Source organism: Ceratotherium simum, chromosome 20 (genome assembly GCF_057802395.1).
Source record: "Ceratotherium simum simum isolate JZ-2026a chromosome 20, ASM5780239v1, whole genome shotgun sequence".
In the NCBI taxonomy this organism is placed as follows: Eukaryota; Metazoa; Chordata; class Mammalia; order Perissodactyla; family Rhinocerotidae; genus Ceratotherium; species Ceratotherium simum.
Window position 1 is genome coordinate 40,184,694 of NC_141919.1, and position 21,776 is coordinate 40,206,469.

Sequence of the window (21,776 nt, forward strand, 5' to 3'; positions counted from 1 at the left end):
CTGTGTTTAACTTTTTGAGAAACTGCCAAACTGTTTTCCAAAGGGGCTGTACCATTTTACATTCCCACCAGCAGTGTATAAGCGTTCTGATTTTTCCACATCCTCATCATCCCTCTGAGTTTTCATATTGGCTTAAGTGTTTACCTCTGCCCTCCACCTCCTCAAGTCTCCTATCACTTGTGACTATGATGCATGTCAGAGCTTCCCAGTGCTCTCACGCACTGCTGTGGTAACTGGTGTTACCGATGTAGTCTCCAGTTTCCAGTAAGCACTGTTGTCTGTTTCCCCCAATATGCTGTTCAAATGTTATTTTCAGTTTGTACTAGGATGTGTAAAAAGTCAGGAAGCAAGGCACATGGACCCAGAACCAACTCCTTTTTTGGAACTTTTTAGACAACTAGGACTAGGTAGAATCTCTAGATAACTTTTGATGATACTGAACCTGGCAAATTCCAAGTATGTACGCATACCAGAGGCACTTGGAAAACCCTGCTTGTCAGAATCAAAAGGTTTGCAAACATGCCAGGGTTTCTCTGGTATGCACTGATATCAACAAATGCTGTCATGCCCTATGTGGAGCACACGTTATCATTATCTCTGTAATTATAGCTGGCTCAGTCCTCGGAGTATTAGGTACTCAATATTGAATCAGACTTAATCTTATCTTGGAAAGTGCTCAGGTAGTCAGGTTGCTTTCACTCCTTCACTAGTGAAGAGAACACTAGTTATGGTTGAAAGGCTTCATTGGAGTTAAGGTTATTAGACTTAAGAGAAGTGTTTCCTCTGTTTTCTTTATCCCCCTGCAAGAATCCTGATTCAATGCAGTTCCTAAATGGAACAGTGCTTTGGGGACCTATGAAGAAGGCAGTCTGCAGGAATTGTTAATTATTTCTAAAAATAACTCCAGGAGACAGGCTAATGGTAATGACTGGGTTCTGGCACTTTATGGTTATAGCAACCACTTTTATATATTTTGATTTCCTCCCTTAATGCTTAATTATCTCCACGTGGGCATTATGATGATGTGTCATTGAAAGTATTAAAAATTTAATTAATTGCTTGACAGTTATATCTTGTGGAAACTACAATAGTGGTAATCTTTTTACATTTTTTATTTTTGGTTCAAACAAACCTAACTAATCACAGAGCAACCACAAATTCTTCAAATTGCAAATTAGATACAGTAAAGTATAGCTACCAATTACAGATTTTAGTGTTTTTATATTTTATAGCCACAAACTTCCAAGTCTAAAAAAAACGTCAACCAAAGCATTCTGGCCTTTTCTGATCTCCACTATATATTCTGGAAGATTTTAAGCTTCGTCATAGAGATATGGCTGGAATCACAAATTTAAAAAAAAAGTATTCAGACAAGGCCAATATTTAATTATAAACCATAGAAGGTCAATATATTGAATGTGTCAGTGTTTGCATTTTATTGTTAGATGGTGTAAAATTTTATTAGTTTTCTGTAATAATCATTGCTTATGTTGGCTTATAGTGATTTTTTTTACTGTTACCATGAGTTCTTTACATGGATCTTGGATTGTATCTAATGAGATGATTAGAATTTACCATTTAGTTATTCTGAAAATGAATAAGTTTTTTAAAATTAATTTTAATGGTCTTTTGACATTATGGAGCAATGAGTCTAACTGAATTTTTAAATCTTAACATAAAAAGGACAAAGAAAAGATTTTACATAATGTTTTAGTATCACCTTCTCTATCATTTCAGGTGAGACCAGAAATCCCTATCCCTGATGAGCTAGATGAAGATGAAGATGATGAGGGTGATGAAAAGGAAGTGGATCTTTCAGTTCCTGGCTTTTGCTATCTCAAACTGTTGTCACTCACTGCTCCTTTGGTTTTACCAGGTGACTCCTATTTAGTGGCAGAGAAGCTGGCACTGTTCAGTGATTTTACCTGTCTGATTGTGTTTTTTTGTGATAGGTACATATTTTAGCTTACTTTAATCTTAAGTACTTATTTTCTATCTGAAATGCAAAACACACCCATCTGTTCTATAGGGACTCCTTGAGGTAGTATGGTGTTCAAAACACACCAAAAAATGTTAGACTCAAATAAAATTGAACTGGAAAACTAGTTTAAACAACCATTTTCACTGAAAAATTAAAATTCATTTCAAAAGCTAAATTTATTCTGCAAGATAAATTTGCATTGGGACTTTTTAAGTCACCGGTTCAGAAAATGGTTCTTCATTATATAAGCTAAGTGAAAAGATCATTAGAATCTTCAGAGAGTTACTGGGTAGTTTCATCATTATACATTTATTGTTTCTATAGAATTACTCCAAAGATAGTACCAATATTCAAGGGGTATAAATTAGTGCTCTTTAAAAAATGATCAAATTATATGATCATTCAGTTTTGATATAAAGCTGATAGGACCTTGACATTTAAAAAAATTATTCTAATGCTTACATGTGGTAATCATCCTATATGGGTGTTGTGTTTGGAAATACTCACCTGACTCTATTATTTTATGCCCTACCCAAGAAATAGTGGGTGGTTCCATCTGAGAAATTTGTTTGATTGTGGACTGTGATTGGGAATTTATATTATTTTATTTTAAATTTCATTTTCCAATTATTAAAAAATTTCCCCAAGTGAGCCATTGTGATTAAGTAGCTTTTCAGTATTAGCCAACATTTTGCCGAGTGTGCATCTATTACCTTGTCCTGTCCCAATTCTACCTTGAATGTTCATGGATGTAAAAAATTAATCTCAATAAACACAAGAAATGTCATCTTATCTTCTCAATCACAATCTCACTAGCCTGTAATGTTGGAAGCTTTTTTTTTTTTTATTTCATCCCACATGGAGATTCCTGAGGAATTTAGCCAAATATATACTATTTATTTCTAGACAAAACTCCTGTCCTAAATCCCTGCCTCCCTTCATTAGAGAAAACTGAATGGCACAACTTAGACAAAGAGTTCACCTTTTCATTTCTCCTGTTGTCGAGAATAAGCCTTGAAAACTTGTTCCCTGTTTCTTTCTTCTGTTCTTCCCATTTCCTACCTCAAGGCTCGTCAAAGTCCAGGACCTCCCCTGCAGTTAAAGTGAGTCCAAGGAAGGAAAAAGCTTTAGTTATTCAAAGTTCCTCCTGTGTCCTAAGATAGCCTTAGAGTTAAAAGTCCTGCTGGGCTTTTTAAATAATGTTGTTCGCTCTTGCATGGAGCCCTCACCTCAGTCTTGTGGTATTAGAAGAAGAAGGGAGGAAGGATATTTGTTGTGAAGGTATGATGTTGTTTCTATCCTCTCAGTACGTGCAGTGCTATGGTGGCCATTCACTGGCTTTTCTACATTGTTTGTACTTGATGGTTACTAGCACCTTTCCCTGAGAAAGAAGGGGGGGATTTGAAATCAACAACTATCTGTTTGAGAAAATTAAATAATTAGAGTCAGGTGGGTGGTTTAGATGCTCTCGTGTCTGGGAAACTACATCACCATGGGCAAAGGTCTTCATTTTTCTGTGCCCCACTTTTCCTGCTATTGGAGAACTCAAAAAACACCAGGAAAAAGGCACCAGTCTTAGGAATAGATACCCTGAAAGGTACATGATGGATGATACATATTAGGTCTCTAGATGCTGCAGGCAAAAAACTAGATTGCAATGAATGTAAGTGAATCCTGGCCCTTTTCTCCTCTTAATCCTTTTCAAGTGAACACAAAAGCAGCTGCAAAGTAAATCTAGTAATTTGCATTATTTTAAATAGAGATATTACTGGTATTGATTTAAATTTTTTTTTAATTTTAAAATAATTTTACACTTACAAGAAGTTGCAAAAACAGTTTAGAGGGTTCCTGTGTACTTTTTACCCAGGTGCTCCCATCAATAACATCTCACATAACCTTAGTTCATTATTAAAACCAGGAAATTCACATTGGTACACTACTATAAACTATAGACCTATTTGAATTTCACCAGTTTTTGTCATACAGTATGTAAACTTTTCGGATTAGCTTTTTTTTTCACTCAGCATAATGTCTTTGAGATCCATCCAAATAGTTGCCTGTATCAATTATTTTTTCTTTTTTATTGCTGAGTAGTATTCTACTGTAGGATGTACCACAGTTTATTTATCCACTCACCTGTTGAAGGACATTTGGGTTGTTTTAAAAATTTTTATCTAACACTCTGTGTCCTACAAATTTTCAGCCTTTTTCAAATTCTCACCTGGTCATCTGTAGGGAGGAGACTAGGGCAAGGCTCAAAGACAATGGAAAAAAATCCTAGTTACTAGCTTACTGGCTGGGGGAAGATGGTGCTCTATATATCAGTCTTACCCTCATTTAAACTATTCTCAGGGCTGGAGTTATTTGAGAATCCTTAGTTCTCTGAAGAGCTTGATGAGTAGACAAATTTCCATTCCTATTAATCTATGTGTACTTGTCTCTTGACGTGTATGAGCTTTTGCCAGAACAGGATCCCTTCTGAGAAAGCGTGAAATTACCTTCTCTCACCAAAGCTCCTCTATCCTCACAAACATGACTCTCAGCTACCTTCTGAAAAGTCTATACTCCTACTTAGCTTGAAGCAGTCATACGTGTGCATGTGTGTGCAGGAATCGGGGTATATGGCCCTGCAATTGGATTTTCCTCATTTTTCATTTAGATGACATATTGATCAGGGTCTTGACAAGAAAGGCACATTTAGGTGGAGTCATTGAGTGTTTAATAAAGGAACTATATACAGTTGTGTTGTCAAGGTTAAAGGACATTCACAAGCAATGGTGAATCATCCCACAGTGGTTAATGTTCGTCAGCCTGAAGAGGTAAGGGGAGATAGGAGAATAAGAGAAAGCATCTGTGTCATAACTAGGACTGCCTAAGGGGAGCCAGAGCCTTCAGAAGAGGGATGCAGGCAACCTGTAGCAATCCTGCAGGAGGTTATCTGGGGAATACATGCCCTGACCTCACTGTTTCCACCCTCTGATCTCTTCCTAGTGTCTCCCATTGGATGAAGCCAACTAGAAGCCAGAGGACAAGGGAGCCTGTCGATGTAGTTGTTAAAGGTTATTCTTCCAGGACACAGAGCAGAGTTAAGAGGGTAGAGGGTGGATCTGGAGGAGTAAATAGATAACATCTCACACAGGTGTTCTCTGGGCTTTGAGTGGAGAAGCTTCACTGCATCTAGGAAGGTTCTATATAGGAATGACCTAGCTGGGCACATAATAGATGGTCCAGTGAGCACTTGCTGCCTTTGATTTAATCATGGTCATTTAAAAGAGACTGAGATCTATTCGGAATGAAGTTCCGGTTTAGTTAGGTGGACCCTTGCTTTTTGTTCCTATAATAAGAGACACATGCAGTGGTTTACTTTTTTGTTTTCCATACAGTTTGTTTAGCTTTAATGTTTTCATTGTTTTTGTTTCTGCTTTGGGCAACCTCTAGTGGTCCTTAGGAAAATAACACTTGTATATGAACCTATAGTCTTATCAAGTATTTTGTTTGGGTAACCTATTGTCTTCTGATCCCACATTTCCATGTTACCTTATAATAAGTAAAAATGTCAAGCAGTAAAGATCTTGGCTTAATCAGAAGAAACACAAGCAAAGAAATATTGAACTCATAGTGTGTTTTTTAATAACTGTACTGATATTGCTACAGAATGATGGATAGTCATAAAAGGCATCTCTGAAAACACCTAAATGACAAGGAGCTGGTCACGTGGAAATCTGGGACTAGTGTGTTCCAGGTGGAAGGAATAGCAAGTGCAGTGGCCTGGACTTAGATATGAACTTTGTGTTATTGAGGAATGGGAAAAAAGGCAATATGGAAGTGTGCCTTTAACATAGCTAGCAAGGAGGGCGGGTGGTAGAGATGACATTAGAGGGAGAGTCAGGGGCTGTATCATTGTGAGAAGTTTTAACGTTATTCTATGTACAGTGAAAAACCATTGGAAGATGTTAGAGGAATGACATAAAATTCTGGCTTCTGGGTAGAGGATGGTTTGCAGTGGTGGTCATTAGGAGAAGACACCAAGAAACTAGTTTTTAAGTTCATCTAGGTGAGGAAGAGAGAAGATAATGATGGGACAAGTAACAGTGAAAATGAAGAGAAATGGATGGCTTTGGGAATATATTTTTGAAAATAGACCTAGAAAGACTTGCTAATGGATTACATATATAAGTACGGGAAAGAGAAGAATTAGGAATAAGTTTTTAAACTTGAGTAAATGGGTGCCATGTTCTGACTTGGGGAAGAGTAAGAAAGAGATGGGAATCAAGAGTTCTCTTTTTACTTTGTGAAGTTTGGCCTGAAATATAGTTAAGTTGTTATATATGTGTGAGTTAAGTATGAGTGTTTCCATTCTAGCATACCATATTTACTCTACTTTTGATCTCCTTTTATCTCCTTCAGCTTTGGAGGAATTTTTTACATCACTTGTGAAGCAAGAAATGGTGAATATGCCCCGTGGGATATATCACTCTGCATTAAAAGGAGGTGCCCGCTCAGACCAAGGAAAGACTGTAGCAGGAATCCCCAATTTTATATTGAAAATGTATGAAACAAACAAGCAACCAGGATTGAAACCTGGCCTTGCAGGTGAGCACAGTACCCAGTATCAAGGTACAGGTTTTTCCTGTAATGATTTAATTTCCACTTCCAAGTAGGATGTAATAGATCATGGCAGGGCATTGCTGCTGCTGCTGCTGCTGAGCTAATATCTAGACACACCTGGATAAATGGCAAAAATAAATCACATTTTAAAGGCATCAGAGAACTATAGAAGCAAAGATGAATAAATGGACTAAAATTCCAGAATAGGGAGAACATTTTAGGACTGTTTCTCTTCCTCCCCTCTCCCTGCCCCTTAGGGGATATTCACAGATTTTGGTTGTGGGCTAGGATTGGGGCTTGGCTCAGGAAGAGGCCCGTTGGAGGATAGAGAAACCAGTGGAGCTTTTAGTAGTTCCATGGGACTAGGGTGATGTGATGGTTAATTTTATGCATCAACATGAGTGACCTAAGGGATGCCCAGATAGCTGGTAAAACATTATTTCTGGGTGTGTCTGTATGTGTCCAGAAGAGATTAGCATTTGAATTAGTAAACTGAGTAAAGAAGATCCCCTTCACCAATGTGGGTGGGCAACATCTAATACTTAGAGGGCCTGAATAGAACAAAGAGGCGTAGGAAGGGCAAATTTGCTCTCTTTACTTGAGCTGGAACATCCATCTTCTCCTGCCCTTGGACATTAGCACTCCTGGTTCTTGGGCTTTTGGACTTATTCTGAATTATACCACTGGCTTTCCCAGTTCTCCAGCTTGCAGACAGCAGATTGTGGGACTTCTCAGCCTCCCTAATCTTGTAAGCCAATTCTTATAATAAATCTTCTCTATATTATATATACCTATATATATGTATCCTGTTGGTTCTGTTTCTCTGAAGACTCTCACTAACACAGGTGACAAATTGGAGATTTTCCTCATAAGACATTTTCTGAATTTTGAGTTTGCACAGAAAGTTAAAGAACTAGGCTGATGCTTCTGAAAGGCAAAGTGAAATCTTCAGTCTTGAGGTGCTTAGCAAACAAAGATTGTCTAGGAGAATGGGCCTGAAAACAAAGCACGCGAGTAGTGAATTGACATATAGCTCTTTTTACCTGGGTGCGCTTACTAATTCTGGCCTCAGCTGGAGGCTGACATTCCGGATTGACTTTAGCAAGCGGCTGGTGCGGGAGATGGAGAAACCAATAGAGATCTTGCCATTCATGTGGTGGCTGAGTGACAAAAGTGGGGACTTGAGGGACCTCAGACACACAGCCTGTGTCTCCCTCAACATATTTGCCAAACTTTGAAGCTTTGTGGGATGGGAGAGTTAAAGAGGTAAACTGAAAACCTCTGAGGACAGATCTAAATCTCCGGTAAACTGAAAACCTCTGAGGACAGATCTAAATCTCCTATAATCTTTCCATATTGAGAGTCAAAGACCAATTAGACTGTTAGTTGAAAATCTTGGGGGAGGCATGCCCTAGGAACAGTGTTGAACCAGAGGTAGACTGAGATTTACTGAAACTATAATCAGGCCTAACCGAGTCCAATCCCTGATTTGATTGAGATGATCAGTCCTTCAACTCTATCTGCCTAACAGAGGAAAGGAGTTTAACATTATTTAGAATTTCTGTCGTTCTTTCATATACCATCCAGTATACAATGAAAAAGTACTAGACATATGAAAAAGGAAGAAACTAGAAATGAAATGGACATTTCATAGAGATAAAGAAGTCACTCTATTTAGAAAATATCATAATTCTAATCAGTGTATATGAAATAGCATAGCTTCAAAATATATGACAAAAATTAGCAGAACTAAAAGGCAAAATAGATAAACCCACAATGGAGTGAGAAACTTGAAAACACCTTTTTCAATAGCTTGACAAACAAGCAGACAAAAAGATCAGTAAATTTGCAAAATATCTGAACAATACTGTGAACAAACTTTAATTGATTTATAGAACATTGTACCTTACAGTGATGGAATTCTTATGCTTTTTAACTGTACATGGGACACTTGCCAAAATGACTATATGATGGACCATAAACTTCAACAAATTTCAAAATATTAAAGTCGTTTAGAGTCTGTCCTCTGACAACAATGAGATTATGCTAAAAATAAACAACAAAAAGATAACTAGAATGTCTCCAGTAGCCTGGGAATTGAACAATACACTTATAAATAATCCATGGATCAGAGAAAAAATAAAAATGGAAATCAGAAAATATTTGGAACTGAATGATAATGAAAATAAGCCATTTCACAACTTGTGGGATGTAGCTAAAACAGTGTTAGAGGGAAATTTACACCTTCAGTGCATATATTAGAAAAGAAGAAAGGAAAACAATCTTGATTTAAGCTTCCATCTCAAGAAGCTTGGAAAAGAACAGCAAATTAAACTTAAAGAAAGAATAAAGGAAGGAATAATAAAGATAATAAAAATAAATACAATGGAAAACATATAAAATAAATATATATATATATATATAAAGCAAAGCCAAAAGTCGATTGTTTGAGAAGTTTAACAAAATTGATAAAGCCATTTTAAGTCTGGACAATAAACTATAGAAATATAGATTACCTATATCAGGAACAATGAAGGAGACACCACTTCAGACTTTGCAGCATTCAAGAAGATAATAATATTCTAAAGAGCTTTTGGCCAATAAATTTTATAGTTTGGATGAGATATAGAAATTCATTAAAATATGAAAGTGCAAAACTGACAGAAGGAGAAATAGACTACGTGAATAGTTTGATATGTATTAAAGAAATCGAATCTGTAACAACCTTCCCAAAAAGAAAACCCTAGGTGTAGAGTTTCCTTAGTGTATTCTTCCAAAAAATTAGGGGAGAAATAACAATGGTCTTTCATAAACTCTATAAGAGAATAGCAAAAAAGGAACACTCTTGATGAGATCAGCGTAATCTTGATACCAAGTACAAGAAGAGAATATTACAAACCAGTCTCTTCCGTGAACATAGTTGTAAAAATCCCCCAAAATATATTAGAAAATTGAATTCAGCCGTATGTATAACGGATAATATATAACAATTAGATGGGGTTAATTTAATGTTTGAAAATCAATATAATTCATTACACTGATAGAAAAAGGCAAAACAATCTTTAGATGATTTCAATCGATGCAGAAAAAGCCTTTGAAAAACTGAGTTTTTGATACAGAAAAGGCTCTGATTAAACTGTGAATAGAAGGGAACTTCTTTTATTCTGACAAAGAACATCTGCAATGCTATCTTTGTTCTTGATATTGAAATATTGAAACTTTTACTCCTTGAGATTGGGAAAAAGATAATGGATTCTTGTTATCATCACTGTTATTCAGTATTGTAGTGGAGGCCATAGCTAGTGTAATAAGCCAAGAAAAAGAAATAAAATTCATAACAATTAGAAAGGAAAAAATAAAATAGTCATTATTGCAGGTGACATGTGCACATAAAAAATCCAAATAATCTTCAGACTAATTAGGATTAATAAATGAATTTAGCAAGATTACTGCATACATACAAAGGTGAACATATAAAAGTCAATTATATATTTGTGTATACCATAACAAATAAAAAATGAAATTTAAAAACTGTACTATTTATAATAGCATCAGAAGATATCAACTATCCAGAATAAATTTAGCAAAAAGTGTGTAAAACCCTTACACTGTAAGCTACAAAATATTGTGGAGAAAAATTAAAGCAATCTTAATAAATGGAGTGATATACAATGTTTATAGACCAGAAGACTCCATGTTGTAAAAATATCAATTCTTTTCAAATTAATATATAGATTCAACTTAATCCCAATCAATATCCTAGTAGGTTTTTGGAAATTGACAAACTGATTGTAAAATTTGTGTGGAAATGCAAAAGACCAAGAATATCCAAGGTAATCTTGAAGAATAACAACAAAGTACGAGGATATACGTTACCAGATATCAAGACCTATTATAAAGCCACAATAATTGATAGTGTGGTATTGGGGCAAGGATAGGCAAAGTGACCAATGAAAGAATATAGAGTGTCCAGAAACAGACCCACATAGACAAGGTCACTAGATTTATTACAAAGGTGACACTGCAGTGCTATGTGACTGGAGTGGGAAGGACTGGGAAAAGAAGGGTTAGAGAAGGAGGAGGGAGGAAAAAAGGGAGACTGAATGTGTGTGAGTGCAGGAATGAGGGGAAACTTGTTCCTTTATGGGTATAAACTAAAGGAACCCATGTTATCAGTTCACAAAGATTGATATGTGCAAATCATTTCTCTTCAATCGAAATTTATTTTTTGAAAAAACCTTAATAGAATCTCTAGAAGTAACAGTTCACAAAATTTAAAATATCATGAATTGTAAATTTGTTCATTTATTTACAAATGAATAAGGCTTTTAAATAAGTGATAGTTTAAATATGGTAACTTTTTTATCTCTTCTATTTTTTCTTTTCTTAGACACCAGTAGTCAAAAATTAAATTTACTTAGCAAATTCTCTTTTCATTTCTAAATTTCTCTATCCAGATTGATTGACTATGGATTACTGAGAATCTAATTAGCGAAATTTTTCCATAAGAAATGTTTTTATAAGTTTCTTTTTTTTCTAAAGGTGGTATGTTATTTTGTTACGATATTTCAACGTATCAGAGTAAAGATGGCAAACCATTGCATCGACTGATGGCCAGTAGAGGGCGAAGTTTCAAGCAGACCTCACTTGCTCTAGTGCATGAGGTAGGTGCCTTCCATACTCTGTCACAAGTGCTTGCTTGTACATGTTTTGGGGTTTCTCTCCTTCACTTTATGCTCATGAAATTTAATGTGTGGTTGGAAATAATTTTTCTCTTTATCATAATGTTAGTTGCTTTTAAAGGCAACCAAAATAGCTGACACAACTGAAAAATAAAATATTTTGATGTATTTCTGAAAAAAACTGGCATGCTTCCTCTACTGCTCAGCCTAGTTATCAGGGAGTAGTACGTAGGACTTTGGTTTATTTCATCAATATTTAATTTCCATTGTTCCAAATAAATTTTGGATAATTTTAAATAACTTTCCAACTTATTATTTAAAGAAATAATCTTGCCTATTTCTTTTTTTTTTTAAAGATTTTATTTATTTATTTTTTCCCCCCAAAGCCCCAGTAGATAGCTGTATGTCATAGCTGCACATCCTTCTAGTTGCTGCATGTGGGACGCGGCCTCAGCATGGCCGGAAAAGCGGTGCATCAGTGCGTGCCTGGGATCCGAACCCAGGCCACCAGCAGCGCAGCGCACACACTTAACCGCTAAGCCACGGGGCCGGCCCTTGCCTATTTCTTAATTCTAATCCTTTGCAAGTATGTAGATCACGAGTGTTTATATTTTGTGAATGTTGGGAATTCACAGTAAAGAAAAGTGTTTAGGAAAAAAACACCCTTTGGTTTTAGTGTTTATTTTGCTCTTCTTTCATATCACCCTGTTATAATCAAGTTATGTGATGCCGTTAAATGATTTGTGTGAGATCAGATCACTGCAGATCATAGCAATACCAGAGGGAAAAGGGAAGCTGGAAAGTACTTAGAAAATGTGCGTTTTTGTTGTTGTTTTTTAAAATTTTATAACAGTTAGTCATTCAGGTATATATAAATTAAAATTATAAATGAATAACAAAACAAAATATCACAGCAAAGGGGCTTATTTTATATAATTTAGACATCAGTTATTTATGTCATAAATGAAAATATATAAATTATAAAAAATTTAAGGGATTTTATGTAAAAATAATTAGGACTTCTATAATATGTTTGTATTAAATATTATTTGGATGCATAATTTTTAAATCTTGGTATCACTAATTTGGTTTTATTATATCCTGTATCATACCAATTGCCACCAGTGAGCATAGCCGGTTTTTAAAGAACCATCTTTATCTTATGCTACCCATGTTCCTTTCATATATTTAATTAGAGTTGAAATTATGTAAATATTTGGTTCAGAGCCTTTTTTGTCTAATACAGTATTTTCATTTAACTAAGGAGGGAAGAGAGATCTGGGAAGAGCAGTGTTTTTCTGGGGAGAGGTTTAATTTCACAAAAAAGGGAAAAACATAGGTGATTTCTAGATTTGTTTTCCCTAGCATCTCATTAGCCGGTATGGAAAAGGGAGATATTTAGTGCCTTTCTGTGTTTTTAAACTGTGCACTTAGGCATTTGAAGGGTAACCAAAGTGTTAAGTATTAATGGAAAGCTGATTATAAAAGTCACCAGAAAAGAAACAAGAAAAAGTGTTAATGTAGGGGATAGCAGAAGAGAGCTAATAAATTCAGCAAATGGTATCAGAACTTATGAGGTGTGCCTTAGATATGAACAGAGAAAATACTTGGGTTAAGAGACTGGTATTTGTGTTGTGGAATGCCTAGAAAATTTCAAAGAGATGAGAGATGAAAAAATAAGATCATTATTTTAGGAGTCAATTGGAAGACATATTGGACAGAATTCTGCCAAATCTATGGTAGGATTTTAGTTTGGATTCATCTTCTGCTTACTCTAATTGCAAAAAAAAAAAAAAAAAAAGCAGAGATAGAGAATGAGCTGTACATTTTCTCAAACTATGTGACAACAAATAAGAGTTTTAAGAGCTGGTTAATAAGACTAGCAATTGCAATAATAATAGCTAATAACCAGCTCAGGCACTTTAAGAATTGGTATACATATATTAATTCATTTAGTCTCCACATTAACACTGTGAGGTTGGTATTGTTAATGTGCTCAAGATCACAGAGCCAGTAAGTAGAGGAGCCTGGAAATCGATCACTCCATAGTCCTTGAACTACCTTATACTGTCCTAGGTTAAGAAGAGAACATTTGAAAAATACCTTTGGATCTTTTCAAGGTGACTCTAGTATTTCCTAACTCTTCTCTTTGCTTCTCGTCTTTCTTTTGTTGCAGTCCATTTGGTATTTTTCCAGCTGGTGTTTCTTCAAACTCTGCTTTGGTTCCTATCGCTACTTTATTCTGTCTTCTTGTTTTAAAAATGTCTTTCATGAGAATTTCAATTTGTTTATTAATTCACCCATTGATGGACTTTTGTGTTGTTTCCACTTTTTGGCGATTATGACTAAAACTGCTATAAACATTCTCACCCAGGTGTAGGTGTGGACATTTGTTTTCATTTCTTTTGAGTAAATAAGTACCTAGGAGTGGGATTGCTGGGTCATATGGTAAGTGAACATAAGAAACTACCAAACTGTTCTCCTTGTGAATGCCCACCAGCAATGTAAGGGAGTTCCAGCTGCTCTGCCTCCTTGCCAGTGCTCCGTATGGTCAGTTTTTAAAAATGTAGCCATTCTCATACATGGGTAGTGTTTTCCCTTTTGTGGTTTTAATTCGTGTTTCCTTAATGACTATTGACATTGAGCATCTTTTCATGTATTTATTTGCCATTCACATATTTTCTTCCACAAAGTGTCCTGACCTTTTGCCCATTTTTTAACCAGGTTTTTGTTTTCAAATGAAAGTTCTTTATATATTCTGGATATAAATCCTTTATTAGAAATATGTTTTGCAAATGTTTTTACCTAATCTGTAACTTGTCTTTTGATTTCCTTAACAGTGTCTTTTGAAGAGCAGATTTTTAGTTTTGAAGAATTGCAGTTTTTCAAGTTTTTCTTTTTATGGTTCTTGCTTTTTGTCTAACCCCAAATCACAAAGATTTTCTGGTTTTTCCTCCTATATTTTATTTTTTCTTTATTTAAAAAAAAAAAAAAGAGATATAATTCGTATACCATACACCCAAATTCACCGATTTAAAGTGTGCAATTCAGTGGTTTTAGTATATTTACAGAGTTGTGTCACCACAATCAATTTTAGAATATTTTTATCACACCGAAAGGAAACCCTGTCCCCATTAGCAGTCACTCTCCATTTTCCTCTCTCCCCAGCTTCCAGCAACTACAAAGCCACTTTCTGTCTCTATAGATCTGCCTATTTTGGACATTTCATATATATGAAATTATATAGTATGTGGTCTTTTTTGTCTGGCTTTTTTCACTTGGTATAATGTTTTCAATGTTTATATATACTGTCACATGTATCAGTACTTCATTACTTTTAATGACTGAATAGTATTCCATTATATGAATATATCATATGTAGTTTATCCATTAATCATTTGATTCATCTCTTATGTTTTCTTGTAGAAGTTTTATAGTTTAAGGTTTACATTTTAGCCTATGATCTATTTGAGTTAGTTTTTCATGAGGTATGTTGTATTTGTTGAATATACCATCCTTTCTTCACCTAGGCACCTTTGTTGAAAATCATTTGCTCGTATGTGTGTGGGTCTATTTCTGTACTCAGTTTTGTTCCATTGATCTGTGTGTGTATACTTTCATCAAAACCACGCAGCTTAATAACTTTTGCTTTATAATAAGTCTTGAGATCAAGTAATATGAGTCCTCCAATTTTGTTTTGTTTTGTTTTTAAATTTGGCTATCTTAGGCCCTTTGCTTTTCCAAATAAATTTTAAATCAGCTTTGAGAAAACACAAAAAAGCCTATTGTAATTTTGATTGGAAATGAATTGATTCTGTGGATCAATTTAGGAGAAAATTGACATCTTAATAATATTGAGTCTTTCAATCCACACATAAAATATATCTTTCCATTTTTTTATGTCAATGTTTTGTTGTTTTCTGATTACAAATATTTCACATATTTTGTTGAATTTCATAAATATTGTATATCCCTAAGTATTTTGATACTAGTGCAATTAGACTGTTTTTTTTGTTTGTTTTAGTTTCTAACTGCTCATTGCTAGTATATGAACATAACGGACACTTTTCTATGACCTTAGTAAACCCCCTTATATATTCTTGAGGCTTTTTTGTAGATTCTTGTTGTTTTTCATTGTAATGTTGGCTCTGAATAGAGATGATCTTGATTTTTTTCTTTCTGAATCCATATGTCTTTCATTTCTTTTTCTTGCCTGATTGCACTTTCTAGAGCCCTTCAGTATAGGTTTGAATAGGAGTGGTGAGAGCAGACATTCTTGAATTGTGCACAGTCTTGGGGGAAAGCATTCAGTGTCTTAACATTAAATATAATGTTAGTATAGAGTTTTTTTGGATATCCTTTATCAGGTTGACAGAGTTTCCTTTTATTCCTAAATTGCTGAGAGTTTTTATCACAAATGGATGTTGAATTTTGCCAAATGTTTTTTTCTACATCTATTGAGATGATCATATAATACTTTTTTAGTTTATTGATATGATGAATTATTTTGATTGATTTTCTGATGTGAAACAAACTTGCATTCCTGGGATAAACTCTGCTTGATCATAATGTATTATCTTATTTATATATTGCTGAATTTGATTTGCTAATAATGTTTTGTTAAGGATTTTTGCATCTATGCCCATGAGGGGTATTGTTCTGTAGTTTCCTTATAATATCTTTGCCTGGTATGTCAGGGTACTGCTGTTCTAATAAATAATTTTTCCTTAGATGTTTGCTAGAATTTTTCAGTGAAACCATTTGGGCTTGGAGTTTCTTTAGGAATGTTTGTAACTATGAATTCAATTTATTTAATATATGAGACTATTCTTTCTTTCTATCTTTCTATCTATCCATCTATCTAATCTATCCATCCCTATTAATCTTGAAGGGGGGATTTGAGTCACACAGCATATATGACAATTAGTATCTGTCTCCTTTTTTAAAGTGTAAACTTCATAAAATCAGGGAATTTGTTTTGGTTATGTGTAGCTCTAGTGCCTGGTATTCCTGGCACATAGTAGACACTTCATAAATATTTGTTGAATTAATGATTTAAATCATTTTGAAACTTGTATGTATACTTCATATGTGCATTTAGTGGGATGGTTTTCTTTTCCCAGAAATCTTGTTATTAAATTGGTGGTGAATGTAATAATTGTTGAGGTCTTACTAAGAAATGACATTATTGTCATTTGAACAAGCTCTTATGTACTGTTTTGCATTGCTTTCATTTATATGGTTTAGCCTCCCCTTCCTGTCAGAGATTACATATGCTTACAGGATATCCTATGGCCTTCTTAATGCCTACAACTGTAGGTTGGGTGAGTGAATGCCCGGGTAAAAGAACTTTGTTCTGAATGTCCAAGTTATGCCCTTCACATTTTGAAGTGTATTTTGCTTTATGTAATGGTCATTATTTCTCAAGAACTATGTTAGTTTATTCAAGTAATTTTCAGTGTCATGGAGAACTAGGTATTTAATGTAATCTGTGATGAATTCTTTTGGAAAGTATTATATTCTCTTCTTTTTTGAAAGCTGCTTTATTTTTTCATTGACTTTTCTTAAAGTGAAACTCGCCTATGTTACTTTTGGAAGACTCACAGATCTAAGTCTGATTTGGATTTGACCTGAAACCAGAAGCAATTCTGTATAATCGCTGTTTTGTTTAGATTTCTGTAAAACTGAAGTGCCCTTTCTCTCTCTGTTCCTTTGAACAGGGGACAACAGGGGTCATTTCAAATCTACTAGGGCTTCTCCAAGCTCAAATGACTGTCCTCTTCTGCTCTGATTAATAACCACTACTTCTCATCCTGATACTAACTTGGCTACTGTTGATGAGGAAGCTGAAGGTGAATGACAGTTTCCTTCCCTGAAATTTGCTGCCTGTCTTGTCATCCTTTGGCATTTCCAACTCGGACGTGACACTCTCACCTAAATTAGATGATACTGATTTGTCCCTGGATGAGAATGGCAGTCGTGCTTCTTTATTTCCTCCACTTTGGGGCACATGCAAATTTTCCTGATCCTGCTGCTGCTACCCAACCATATTTCTGCCTTAGCATTAGGTAATGAGCTCTTTCTTCATCTTTATTTCAGAGAAACTGTATCTGGACTTATTGGTGGCACGACTCTGAATGAAATCTTTGTTTCTACATTCTTTTTTTTTGATTGATCATCATTTGATTCTTTTTGCCTTATGAATTTTTTTGTTTTTCTTCTGCCTCCTTTAAATTTTTTCCCTCATGCCCAAAAATACATGTGCTATAGCCCATCATTTGAAATATGAGTGTATTTGCCTTTTTCTCTCAGTTCCTTCTTTATTTAAAAACATATTTCTTATGAAGAACATGGAGTAGTGTTAGCATTCATGCAATATGAAACAATTAGATGAAAATTCTGAATAATAATTGGGAGAAGTGGTATCTGTGCTTATTGCACATTCCACTTAGAAAACACTGTGAAAAGTATGGTTTGCTGTATTTTAGAGACTCCATAATTACCATGTGATGTGAGTTGTTATGGTAACTAGGGTTTCCCCCCTCCTATTAAATAACAGAGTAAATGGTTGCTTGAGATGTGATTGAATTGTCAGCTTTCAAGCTACTGTTGTCCTGTTGGGAAAGGGGAATGGAAGGAGCGGGGAGAGAGAAAGAGACTGAGGGGGAGTGAGAGAACGAGAGAGGGAAGGAGGGGAGAGAGTTTTAAATGTCCAGAAAACACCTACAAAGAGATGAGTGTCATTTTACTTTAAAAATGTGTCTCCCACAAACCCTCCCTTTCTTGTCACTATCTGTCAAGGGACAGGAATAACAAAAAATTATTTTATGCAAACAAGGTTACTATTGACAGAAAATTGAAGCCTGTTATTTCTTATATATAAACAATGAGACATTAAGTGTCTTTGGTGTCTCTAACACTAAGTACAAGTGGTTTTTCTTCTGGAAAGTGGGAGGAGCATGTGTGTATGTCACAGACCAAATATAGTGGCTCAGTATTTGTGTGTCTATGTAGCAACTGAAGTTAAATGCTTTTATTCTTTGGATAATAATATGTACATCTGGGGAGCATGAAAAATGCCTTACTTTGTGAGATTGGGGTTTTGAAATCAATAGCAAACACTTAATTTATCTGTCACTTTTTACATGCTGCCCTACCATATCCCATTCTAGTTTGCCAATCAAACAACCTCACCAAGCTTGTCTTACTTGTTTTATAAGATTTAATGAAGAGCTATTAAAATGAGTATTTTCGTATAAATGAATAATCTTGTTAAGATCACCCAAGAGGCAGAAAACACTACCAATTTCTGGGCAGTGTATTCTGAACAGTAAATTAACTAATTAGGTGACCATGTAGTCCCATCAAGTAAAACATGTATCAGTGAGGAAACAAGATCTACTTTTTCATTCTCTCTTTCAACATTCCCCTACATTTGTGAATTATGTTTCTAAGCAGGACATTTTCTGTTGAGCTAGTATTTCAGGTATACTTCAGTAGAACTTATATGAGACACACAGAAAAGTTTAGGTAGGAAATTTCAAAATATAAACTTTATAACATGCACTTTAAAATTTCACCTTGTCACTCACTGTGTTTTTATCTGGAATTCAACATTTCCTGACCAGAAAATTTTGTCATACTTTTATAAAATTTCAAATAACTGTGTCCTCAACAACTCATGTTTGAGTTTAGCCATGTCTACTAAAAAAAGTTTTCTATAACATTGTGTTTCAGCGGGGTTGAAAGTTGAACATCATAATTTTCTGTGATTACTTGTTTATGATAGTATGGTTTTAACATGACAAAATTTTGTCTTAAAGCAAATGCTGTACATTTAATTCAGTTAAACTCAGCAGGTACTTAATTGAACACTAATGTGCAAGACACTGTTATGGGTACAATGAGAGGGATTCCGGGACAAGCAGGACATGATCTCTGCCCTTTGGATGGTATGAGATTAAGGTCCATACACAAGTAATCTAAGGTGGAATCTGGTGAGTGTTACAGGAGAGGCCTGTAATGTACTGGAAGTATAAAGAAGGGAGAAATTATCTCAGTAAGTAGAGATGAGAGGAAGACAGGGCATTCAAGGCGGCGGAAGCAGTGATTGCAGAGATCCTGTAGAATATAGGATAGGCTTGGGAATTGGTTTATAACCCACTTCAGCCAGAATACAGGTTAAATGAAGGAAAGGAGCAGGAAATCAAGTGGGGAAATTGGTTGAGGATCTTGGCCAGCAGAGTTCTTACATGAGAACAAATTATTTCCTAAAGTAAATGGTGTACTTTTGATTCTAAAATACTTTGAACATAGTACAAATTAGATTGGACTTTATTATTTAATGAACCATCAAAGATTTTTGAAAAGAAATTCTGAGTTAATGTTAATGCAGCAGCAGCACCTTTTAGGATATATTAGAAGGAGGAAAGATTTTAGGCTAATAGATCAGTTAGGTGGCCTCAGTAATCTAGGCAGAAATTAGGACTAAACTAATGAGGAAGAAAGTAGGACAAATATAGTAAACATTTCAAAAGTCGAGTTGACAGTTGAGTTGGGGGCAAGGGAGAAGTCAGGGATAAACCTGGGTGACTGGCATATTGATGGGTGATATTGATAGAAACAGGTACAATAAGAGGAAGAGTGGATTTTGAATGATGGTGACAAAGTGTAATAGATGGTGGGAGGTGAGTGTTTGAGAAGTACATGTTGTAAAAGTAGTGATTTTCAAGCTATGTGTTTTTAATTTTATTGAGACATACATACGGTAGATTTCTGCCCTTTTAATGTATAGTTCTATGAATTTTGACAAGTGCACACAATCATGTAACCAGCACCACAGTCAATATAAGACCAGTTCTCTCACCCTAAAAATTTCCCCTTGCTGCTTTGTAGTCAACCCCTCCCCCTTCCCTTTCTCCTCATGACCACTGAGCTCTTTCATGTCCCTCTAGTTAAAACTGTGTTTTAAAGAGTGCTAGGAACTACAGCAAAGTAGGGTTGGATGATCAAGAGGGCTGAGCGCCAAGCCTCCAGCCTTCGTCCTCACTTCGTCTAGACAGGTTTTGTTTCTCTGTTTTCTGTTTTGTATAATGGCATTTTATTTAACATTTACTTAACATTTGGGCTGGAGTGGAAAAATTACGTAGCTAAATATTTGAAAACTATTATTCTGCAGTGTTACTGATACACCACTGTCTGAGCCACCGTTGCTCTTACCTGGATTGATGCAGTAGCCTCTGAGTAGTTTCCCAGCTTTGACCTTTGCCCCCTACTGTTTATTCTTAACATAGCAGTCAGCATGATCCTTTTAATATACGTTAGATCATGCCATTCTTCTTTTCAAAACCTTGTAATGACTTCCCTTTTAGTAAGAATAAAGGCAGGTCCTGAAAAGTGACCTAGAAGGCCCTGCATTCTCTGGGTCCCCTGTTAATTCGCCACCCTTCTTTCTTTCCACTCTCCTCTTGGCTCACTCTGTCTGTGCTAGTTACACTGCCCTTCCTTCTGTTTCTCAAACAGGTCAGCCATGTGCTCACTTTAGGATTTTTGCCTTACCTGTTTTTTAATTGAGGTAAAATTCACATAATGTAAAACTAACCATTTTAAAGCTTAAAGTATACAATTTAGTGACATTTAGTACTTCACAGTGTGCAACCATCACTTCTATCTAGTTCCAAAACATTTTCATCACCCTTAAACAAGACCATGTATCCGTTAAACTGTCACTCCCTATCCTCCCCTCCCTTCTTTCTCTTCTCTCTCTTCTCCGGACCCCCAGCAACCACTTTCTGTCCTTCTATCATTTGCTTTCTGTCTCTGTGGATTTACCTATTCTGGATATTTCATATAAATGAAATCATATAATATGTGACCTTTCATATCTGGCTTCTTTTACTTTGGCATAATGTTTTCAAGGATCATCCACATTGTAGCATGCATCAGTACTTCATTCCTTTTTATGGCTAAATAATATTCCATTGTAGATATATTATATTTTGTTTATCCATTCATTTGTTCATGAACATTTGGGTTATTTCCACCTTTTGGCTATTGTGAACATGCTGCTGTGAACGTTTATTTGCAAGTACTTGTTTGAATACATATTTTCAGTTCTTTTGGGTATATACCTAGGGGTGGAATTGCTGGGTCATGTGGTAATTCAATGTTTAACTTTTTGAGGAGCCACCAAACTGTTTTCCATAATGGCTGAACCGTTTTACATTCCCACCAGCGCTTATCTTGGTTTCTACATCTTCATCTCCTTCAAGTTTTTACTCAGACTTCACCTTCTCAATGAGATCTACCCTGACCACCCACTTTAACCCTGAAAACTGCTCCTTTACCTCATTATCCTTATTCTCCCCCGACCCTACTTGCATGTTTCTCTAATGTGGTCTCTTTTTTAGGCACATGCACAATGTTTCATTATACTTATTACCTCTCACACATAGAAACTCTCACTCTTATTCTTCCGTAAATCATAGAACCTGCTCATGTCGACA

The 21,776-nt window shown here is 35.4% G+C and overlaps 1 protein-coding gene across 2 annotated transcripts in view; it reads left to right on the plus strand.

The window, feature by feature from the left end:
* Nucleotides 1-21,776, plus strand: part of FOCAD (focadhesin) — a 291,760-nt gene that overhangs the window by 187,518 nt on the left and 82,466 nt on the right. For both annotated transcript variants that reach the window (XM_014792384.2, XM_087444678.1), the window contains exons 19-21: nucleotides 1,738-1,876; nucleotides 6,389-6,574; nucleotides 11,132-11,253. In XM_014792384.2, coding sequence (XP_014647870.1) covers nucleotides 1,738-1,876; nucleotides 6,389-6,574; nucleotides 11,132-11,253 — 447 coding nt within the window. The remainder of the gene's footprint in view (nucleotides 1-1,737; nucleotides 1,877-6,388; nucleotides 6,575-11,131; nucleotides 11,254-21,776) is intronic.